This window comes from Amphiprion ocellaris, chromosome 24 (genome assembly GCF_022539595.1).
Source record: "Amphiprion ocellaris isolate individual 3 ecotype Okinawa chromosome 24, ASM2253959v1, whole genome shotgun sequence".
NCBI lineage: Eukaryota > Metazoa > Chordata > Actinopteri > Pomacentridae > Amphiprion > Amphiprion ocellaris.
Genome location: NC_072789.1, coordinates 20,476,994 through 20,486,716, shown reverse-complemented (window position 1 = coordinate 20,486,716; position 9,723 = coordinate 20,476,994). Strand labels below are relative to the sequence as shown.

Sequence of the window (9,723 nt, the reverse complement as noted above, 5' to 3'; positions counted from 1 at the left end):
GTTGCTGATGGCGTGCATCACTTCACTGTTTAACGTCTCTAAGGTTTAGTCAAGCAGCTCAGCTCTTATTTTTCTACACAAACCTGACAGAAACACAGACTTTAAGGTGTGTTTTTAGGTTTTAGCAGTTTATTTGTCTCTGTTTTTGTTGTCTGGTGCTTTGTGTTGACATTTTGATGAGCTGTTACTGGTTTTGATCCCAGATAAATACACTTGGAGACCAGATTTTTACACCCAACTCGATCAGTGCAGGCACCAGAATTAAGCAGCTACAATAAAAGAAACAACTGGACTTCACTTTTAGGGTTGAGAAGACATTTTGAGAAACATCTTCAAGAACCTAAAACAGAAGAAAACTGTAAAAATAAAAGCAAATATCTGTAAAATAATCATTTCAGCTGATTCACCTCCATTAAAACTGTCATTTTATGGTCACACATTGTTAAAAAGTCAAGTTTTGAAAAAGGTTTTACCATTTTTCAGTCCTTAAATGCAGTTGCATCATTGTAATGTCAAACTAATGACGGTGCATTTGAGTTTGTCTTCTACGAACATCAGTCATAGATGCAACGGCGCCTCCAACAGGGATGAGTCTTTAATTTAAGGCCAAAATGTGTTGAATTCTCATTTTAAGTCTGTTTCAGTAACAGTTGAGATTTACATGATTCCAAATAAATCATCCCCAAAACACAGACATGCACAGAAAATCTACTAAAAGACACCTGAGTTACAAAAATCTAGAGGTTTCTAAACCAATGAAAACAAATAAATTATCACTGACTTATTAAAAGGTGCACATTTAAATTGGTTACCAAACAAAAGGCACAAAATCTAAGATATTTTTAGTGAGAAAAGTCCAGAGAATAAATATTTGAAAGCCAAGCCATTTTAAATCATCATCTGGTGCTTCACTTTTGTGTTTCCCTTCACATAAATACATTTCCGTCAAAAATGGCTGCAGGAAATTAAGTGTTTGACGCCTAAAATGTCTTTATTTTTGCTTAAAATGTTCAAATAAAACCCATGAACCAATGTCATGTTGATATTAGTGGTGGGATGTGATTACAATTAAAAAAAACAAAAAAAACAAATTAGAGGCTTTGTAATTAATTAATCACAATTGCATTTTTGTCAAATAGCAACCTAACTCTCCCTGGCTGACTACCTGTACTGTCTGGAGGCTGATGGGGGGAAGGTGAGGAGGAGCTACAGCGTCACCTGGTGGGCAGGTGAGGAACCACAGGCTCTGCAGTGACAGGAGGCGGCGTTAATGACAAGACCAACGGAGGCTCAGTGTGATTGCACGAAATCCTTTATTCTCCAGGATCCAAGAGCACATTTCAACACACGGCTCAAAGACAAACTGCATTTTTTTTTAGAAATCTTGTTGACATACGACTACAACCTTCAGTGATAAAAGTAGCAAAATAAAGTCTGTGTGCCTTTAAAAAAAGAAAACAAACAAAACGTAGAGTTTGGTTTCAGAGTTTGAAATGGCTGATGAGAAAAAAAACCTGTGGACAAAGTGGATTTTAAAGATAAAAGTTCTTTTTTTCATCTAAAATGTTGTGTTTTTGTAATACTGTATCTCAAAGTAAGTCTGGGCTTACTGTTATGGCACCACACTGTTTTGCACTAAAGTGACAACCGTCTTTAAACATGACATGAAGATAAAACACACGACTCTTGGGAACAATATTCACACAACATGGAGTCATAAAATGCTTTTTTTTCTACAAGACTACTTTCAGTGCTGGAGAAAGAGTTTGTAAGAGCAGTGATTTTAAAGTACGCCATTAAAAACACATTATATATATATATATATATATATATATATATATATATATATATATATATACACACACAACCATTCTTTTTTTGTCTGTTTTTAAAGAAACAATATGAAATCATTTTATCTTTTCATACAGCATCTGATCTCATTGAATCTGTTTTTTTTTAAATATAAGAAAAGTCAGTTTACAAAAAGAAAAACAAAAGAGGCAAATCTGTAAATGCATTTCGCCGTGGTGACGACTGTCGTCACGAACATCGGAAAAATCACTTTTAAGCACCTTTGTTCTGTAGTGAAATAAAAGCTTCGTATTTCAAACGCCTTTACAGTTTTACACAAGACATTCAAGGATGGAGCGACTGCGGACACCGTGCGCTCACACGTGTCTCATTTGGTTCTTGAATCGGTGCTAAATGCTAAATGCTGTCCCCTCTCCCTCTTTTACCCCCCGAGTCTTTTAAATATCATATCAGAACCGAGCTAAGATACATATTAAAATATAGACGAGGCTAAAATCACACAAAGCATGACTTGCTACCACCTTAAGTATGGGTTTTCTGTGATCAAAACCTCATTTCAAATTGAAGGTCTTGCTGCATTTAATTCAGAAACTTCAGCTGCGTGATGCCAACACAGTCACCTATAAAGAGTTTCAGTACATGTTCACGCAGAGCTCATGTTTTGCCAGTAGATTGATTATGTTCATTTTGTCGTTTTCTTTTTTGCCGGACAAAGTGCGCAAACAACAGCACACGTCAGATGACGCTCAGATGTAGTCGAAACATGTCAGCAAGGTAAGACTCAACCTTACGAAATTTGTCGGCCAAACAGAATTGCCAATCGAATACACCACCCATCCAAAAAAAAATAAAATAAAAAATTGCACTCTAATATTTCATTGGACCACCTTTAGCTCTGAGAACAGCACACGTTCACCGTGGCATCGTTTCCATAAGCTTCTACAATATCACAGCATTTATTTCTATCCAGAGTTGCATTAGTTTTCTGTCCATGTCTTATATTGATGATGGGGAAGTTGGACTGCTGAGCAAAATCTTCTCCAGAACATCTCAAAGATTCTCAGTGGAGCTGAGGTCTGGACTCTGTGGCCCCTTTATCACCAAGCTAGTTCCAGTGCTAGTTTGAAGCCAGAGCCTGACTTAGCACCAGTTCTTTGTGTTTCCACCACCTAAGCACCGGCTCCAGGCTCCAAAAACTGGTGCTTAGCAAGCACCAAGCCTTTGCTGGACCACAGTTAAGAACCTAGTAGGTCAGGGGCTGGGGGCGGGGTTACGGTGACCAACGATCAATGACAGACACACACAATCGCCATTTTTAAACAGCCCAGCGAGTAGTAGTAGTGTTTAGTGTTAGTATTTTGAAAACCGGTAAATATGGATGCCAAATCAAAGCAGCAGTGGTCTGAGGAGGAGACCCAGTTCTTGTGGTCTTCAACTGAAGTTCAGTCGAGGTTAGAGGGAGCCTCATGGACCAAGCCAGTGTTCGAAAAGATCAAGCAAAAGATGGCTGCAGCTGTGTAGCGGAGCCTCGACTGACTCCTCAATAAACTTACAAAACTCAAAAAGGACTTGAGGGACCAGAAAAGCAGTCGGCCAAAAGAATGCCCATTTTAACCTGCTGCATTCCATGATTCCCACCAGGCCCTGAACGCCACAGCCATGCTGGAGTTGCTGCACGACGAGTTTGCCATGCAGACCACCGATCCTGGAAAGTACGTTTTATTTCTCAGTCCACGTGTGAAAATGATGTCTCATGCTCCCTGATCCACTCATTCACACTGTGAGCCCCATGAATCCTGGCATCGTCGTCCTGGAACATGTCCATGCCATCAGGGAAGAAAAACTCCATTGATGGAAAGACCTGGTTATTCAGTATCTTCAGGTGTTCAGCTGACCTCATTCTTTGGGAACATAATGTTGCTGAACCTGACCAACCCCAGATCATAACCCAAACCCCCACAGGCTGGTAGGAACTAGACATGATGAGTGCATCACTTCATCTGCCTCTCTTCTTACCCTGATGCCCCCATCACATGACCTTCTTTCATTGCTCCGGAGCCCAATCTTTATGCTACCTAGCAAACTGAAGCCTTTTTTTCTGATTAGCCTCAATGATCAGTGGTTTTCTTAGAGCTACAGCTGTTTGGTCCCAATCCTTTGAGTTCCCTTTGCATTGTTCATATGGAAATGCTCTTACTGTCACTATTCAACATGTGAGTTCTACTGTTGATTTCCTGCGATCATCTAAGAGTTTGTTCTGACCACATTTGTTCCTTGAAGATGATGGTTCTCCACTATCCTTCAGGTTTTAATAATGCGTTGGACGGTTCTTAACCTGATTTTGGTAGTTTCAGAAATCTTCTTAGTTGTTTTCTTTGCTTGATGCAGGCCAATAATTTGACCCTTCTGAAACAGATTAACATCCTTTCCATGACCACAGGATGTCTTCCAACATGGTTGTTTCAGAAATGAGAAGCTCCTCACTGCATCAGCTAGAGTTAAAGAAGTTGTTGCAGCTGAAACATATTCATCACTGCAGTAATTATCCAATGGAAGACTCTTACCTATTTGCTTAGTTAAACATCCAGGTGGTGACTTTTTTTTTGGACAGGTCGTGTGTAAGAAAACAACACAATGAGCATAATCAATCTACTACGTGGAAGATTTAGAAACGATTGTGTGGAGCGACTGGAAAAGAAAAGAGCACACCATAGATGCAGAGATGAGGATATAAGATGGATGAGCCTCAACATCAAGAACCCCATCCCAACCAAAAACGCAGCAGACATCATCAGCAAAGCGACAACGGCCCTCATCAGAGAGAGGATCAGAACAACGGGAAACGAACTTAAAAAAATCAACGCACAAACTACAGAGGAATTAAGTCATCAGATGACTCTCCGAGGAAGACCACAGATGTAGTTGAAACACGTCAGCAAGGTAAAAAACTCACCCTTACTAACTGTGTCGGCAAAAAACAGTTGCTAATCTTGCGTTTTGCTTCTTAAAAGGATGAACGACGACAAACAACAGAGCGTCTGCTGGATTTGGGGATTTACAACGACCGAGCATGTCACTGAAACACGTTATTATTTCCAGTAAAGAAGCTGCATCTGTTCCAGTTTGTCTGCCTGCTGTGAGCTTTCATGTGCAATTAGTTTTGTTCTGTCGGGTGAATAGTTTGTCGGTGTCACATCAAACGGAAACAACAAAGACAGCAGACTGTCTGGAGGACAGCTGGATTACAGTCGCAGTGATTTCGTACGGAGGAGCAGCGTGGACGGTCGGTCACAGTGTGTCTCTGACGATCAACAAATAGGAGGAGGCTGGTGTTTCAAAGCTCCGTTCAGACCTGCATTCATTTCTGTTTACGCGACGGCTTCATTTCTAAACTTCATGCAGTTGAAGTAATTTCAAGAAGGTTATTTACACAAATTAAAGCTCCAATATTGGCCCCAAAAAACAGTCACAGTTTGCTGCTTGTAAGAGTGTTAAATACCTTCCACAGTATCCATACGAATTAGAGCACATTTCAACTCATTAATTACTTATAATTACCAGACAGGATGGGATGGTTAAATCATTTACTTCACCAAGGCTGCCGGGACGTTTTTATTTTACTGTCTGTAAAAAAGAAGATGATCTTCAGTGTTTAGGAAATCCTAAATAAACTTTAACAGACTGACGAAGCAGTAAAGTTGTGTATCTCATGTCTGAAAAGAGCTTTAGTCATGTGGGGAAAGTCTGACATCTTTGTTTTGACATTAACAAGAGGAAAGCACTCAGAGAGCGTAGTACTCTGCCAAGGCTGCTCAGTCGTTGTATGATTTCCCACAGATGAAATCTTGAAACGATTCGTGGTCTGCAGCGGTCAATTTGTAGTAGGATCGCAATCACATGTAGTCGTAGTTACAGTGACGCCGTGTCTATCTGGCAATGATACAGAAATCTTTAACAAATCTGTGGATCCAGACTATAAGCCGCATCACTGCCAAAATCTAGTCACTTGGTCCTTGTGTCATTTCTGACCTTCCGTGAAAATTTCATCCAAATCGGTTGGTCCGTTTTTGAGTAATGTTGCTGACAGACGGACTAACAGACAGACAAACCAACGCCGATCATCACATACCTCTGCTGCATTCCTTGGCAGAGGAAAAAGAAAGCCTCCTCATGGACATAAATACCTCAGAGCTTACAGTTTGGTTTGACACCAGAATTTAAAACATAATAAAGAAACTGTGCCAAATCCTACATGTTGGATTTTCTGGCTCTGATGCTAAAAAAATTTGCTTTAAATTGTTTTCCACACATGCACAGAATAGTCAAATATAGAAATAAAAAATAACAAATCTGCCGTCCCTCACACACACTTCAGAGCAGATAGTTCCTCAGTCGTAGAATATCTGCTTTGTTATTACAGGAAAACAAAACTTAAGAATAACTTCCATGCACTTCCTCTCCCTCGCCTTCAGTTCTAATCAATTATTTACAATTAGGTCCTTAATGGATTACCGTGTGCGTGGAAGTGCGCTCAGTGTTTCCCACACAACACGACTGCAGGATAAAGTAAGTGGGAGTCTGACTGGCCGAGGCCACCCAGACAAGGCATTAACGGGAGATTTTCACACTGTCTCCGGTCAGGAAACTAAAATGCTTTTTGATGTCTGATTTCTCCGATGGACCAATCAGATCTGGTCTGATTGCGACGTACATGTAAGTGCACAACATCATTGTAAACCTCAAACAGGCTAAAATGCAGCATTAGGATAAACATTGTGATGCGGCGGCCACAGAGGCAACGTGGTTTTTCTGTGGCAGCAGCAATAAATAAAAACCTTTCCGACGCTCGTCCTCTGTTTGTTAAATCTCACTGGAACAATATGAACCTCAGGGATGAAATGCTTAGTTGTCGACACGTAAAGCACCGGGACGAATCTACTAACCCTACAATTAATCTACGCCTAAATGACAAACACTGACGCTTAAATAATCTGTTGGTGTTTTTCGATCCAAGAATCCAAATCTCATGGCTGTAAGTATAAATGTCTTCCAGGAAATATTCCCTGTCCACTTCAAAGCGATCACATTCGAATAGTAGCAGCACGTTGAGCAGTTACTACGCTAATGGAAGCAGCTTGTTCAGGTAGTTTTCTTCCATGCGATTGGCTCGTGGGACGATTTAAATCCACACCAATGGTTTAAAACCATTTCCTGTCACATGGCTGTGGACCTTTTATGAGCACACCATGAGTTTTGATTGGGTTTATTTCCTTCTTTCCCAGCAGCCACTGGTTTAAGCTCACTAAAGAAGGTGGACAAAAATGAAAATTAAATTTAAATCTAGTTGTAGTATCCAGAGTTCTGGACCACAAAGACGGATTAGTGGGTTAGCAGCTATGTTGAGCTGAAAGTCAGAGTTTTTAGTATCACAAAGGCTTTTAACCGGCTCAATCTCCATGGTAACAAATGATGTGGAGAAGATTTACATTGACTGTAAGAAGCGTCTCCCTTTAACCAAATCATTTCCTGACGAGTATTATGAGTGATACAGATTCTCAGCTGAGGGAAAATGTTGTATCTGCAATAATGTTGAGCTTCATATGACTGAAACCACTGAATGAAGACGTGTTGTTACAGTATTGAAACTGTACGCATCGGAAAGCTCTCATGTATTTAGTTGGTGATGCAGAAATTAGAAGTTTGTTCTGTTTATTGCAGCTGAAAGAGTGCTGATTATTCTATTGGTGTTTATTACAGAGAATATCCAATCAGTAACTTTAGTTTCACTTTGAGTTGGCCACAAATTAAAATGCTGCTGCTTCTCCTGCTAAACACATTACACACATTTAACAGTTTTCTACCAGCATTCCTGTCTTGCATCATTTCCAGCAGCAGCTTTTCACCGTCATTAATTTTATATTCCTCATTGTTCTCCATCAAAACAGCCTGTTGACTGAAGCAGCTGAACACGATCGATTCATTTACTGCAGAAGAGTCACATGATGCGTTAAACTCCTCCTTTTTGTAAGAACAGAGTCTGAAGCAGAAAGTCTGAGCAGACAAAGTTAAAAACCACCTTTGTGATACCCGTTAACTCTGACTGAGGTTGTAGTTTTTGTCGAGCTCTCAGGTTGCTCTAATCTAACCAGATCCTCATTGGATGGACAATCCACAGTGTTACTTTCATGAGCACAAAAGAGCTAAATCAACTGGATTAATCCACAGTTTTCTCTGGTTCACTACAGCTTAGTTGTACTTCTGAAGCCTGGTTAAGATACACTACCGTTCAAAAGTTTGTTAGAAAAAGGTCCTTATATTTGAAAGAAAAGCATTTTTTTTTCAATGAAGATAACATTAAATGAATGATAAATCCAGTGTAGACGTAGTTAATGTGGTAAATGACTATTGTAGCTGGAAACAGCTGATTTTTAATGGAATATCTCCATAGAGGTACAGAGGAACATTTCCAGCAACCATCACTCCTGTGTTCTAATGCTACATTGTGTTAGCTAACGGTGTTGAAAGGCTCATTGATGATTAGAAAACCCTTGTGCAGTTATGTTAGAATATGAATTAAAGTGTGAAAACATGAACTTGTCTGGGTGAACCCAAACTTTTGAACGGTAGTGAACATGATCTCCTTCAGCTGTAGTTTAAAAACATTTTCCAACTGGAGTGAACTTAAACCAACATCTGCTGCAGGATTAAATGAATCCTAAATGATATGATGTGGTTGAAAAATGGCCAGCAGCAATGGGAAGGATGCGGTTATAATCACGTTAAAACCTTTGCCTTGTCGTAGTAACTACTGCGGTTGAGTGGAACTGTGTCGTCTCTATTAATTGTGTATTTACAGATCAGAAAGTGATGAGTTTTGGCTTGAGAGCGAAAATCCAGTCGGGTTTACGTTCCAAAGAAACACCTGACCGACAGTCAAGGGCACGAATTTTATCCAAACATGGAAACTTTCAGTGAGAGCACGAATATTATAACACAGTGTGACATGAAAAACACGCTTCTTCTTCACTTATCTTTCTTCACGTACACATTTTTAGGGTGTTTCTGAGTAGCACAGCTAAGACGTCTGAGTGCAAAACAAATAAAAAATGCTTTGAAAAGGGTCTGAATTTTCACTCTTCTTTATCACCACTCAACAATTCCATAAAAAAAAATCACGTTTGGAGAAGGTTTAGTTGTTCCTCTTTCTTTTTTTCTCCTGTACCTTCTCTTCTAGCCTCCACTGACACTGTGCCTTCGTCCGATCAGAGGAAAAATCCAGATTTCTGGAGGTCCTGCAGTGGAGGGAGTTCGTCGGGGCATGAAACAGGAATGTCGCCAGTCGTCACTGCATTTCCGTTGGGCATCAGACACGTCCTGACGTACGCTGCGTTGAGGAGGCAGCCGTTCTCCAGCTGAAAAACAAAACAACGTGGTCACAAGATAAGGATAATACTCGTGTCATTCTGTCTCACACTTTCTATTTCACTTCAGCAATAATTTCAGCTCATTAAAAAGAATAAATGCAGCAATAAAAACCCAGACGAGAAGATCCTGTAGCACTGCAACTCATTTCAAATATGTAAAAGACAGATTCAGTAAGGAAGTGTGGTAAAACCCTCTAAACATTTATTAAAGCAGGAAACGGTAAAACAGGGGTGTCAAACATGCGGCCTGCGGGCCAAAACCGGCCCTCCAGAGGGTCAAATCTGGCCCAGAGGACAACTTTGTGAAGAGTAAAAATTACAGAGACGATATTAACTGCAGATTGTAAATTTGTAAAACTATACATTTAAAATAATTTCTAGACCTTGACAAGTTGTTCTGATCATAAAGTAAAATACTACATTGCTCATTGTTCTTCTGTTGTTTTGTGTCTCATTTTTTGTAATATTTTGTTTTGTCTTTGTTGTT

At 39.9% G+C, this 9,723-nt stretch overlaps 1 protein-coding gene across 1 annotated transcript in view; it reads right to left on the bottom strand.

Annotated features, from left to right (window-relative positions):
- Positions 1-1,294: 1,294 nt before the first annotated feature.
- Positions 1,295-9,723, bottom strand: part of ahr1b (aryl hydrocarbon receptor 1b) — a 47,952-nt gene continuing 39,523 nt past the window's right edge. Inside the window, exon 11 of the mRNA XM_023294776.3 lies at positions 1,295-9,224. Coding sequence (XP_023150544.2) covers positions 9,075-9,224 — 150 coding nt within the window. The 3' untranslated portion in view covers positions 1,295-9,074. The remainder of the gene's footprint in view (positions 9,225-9,723) is intronic.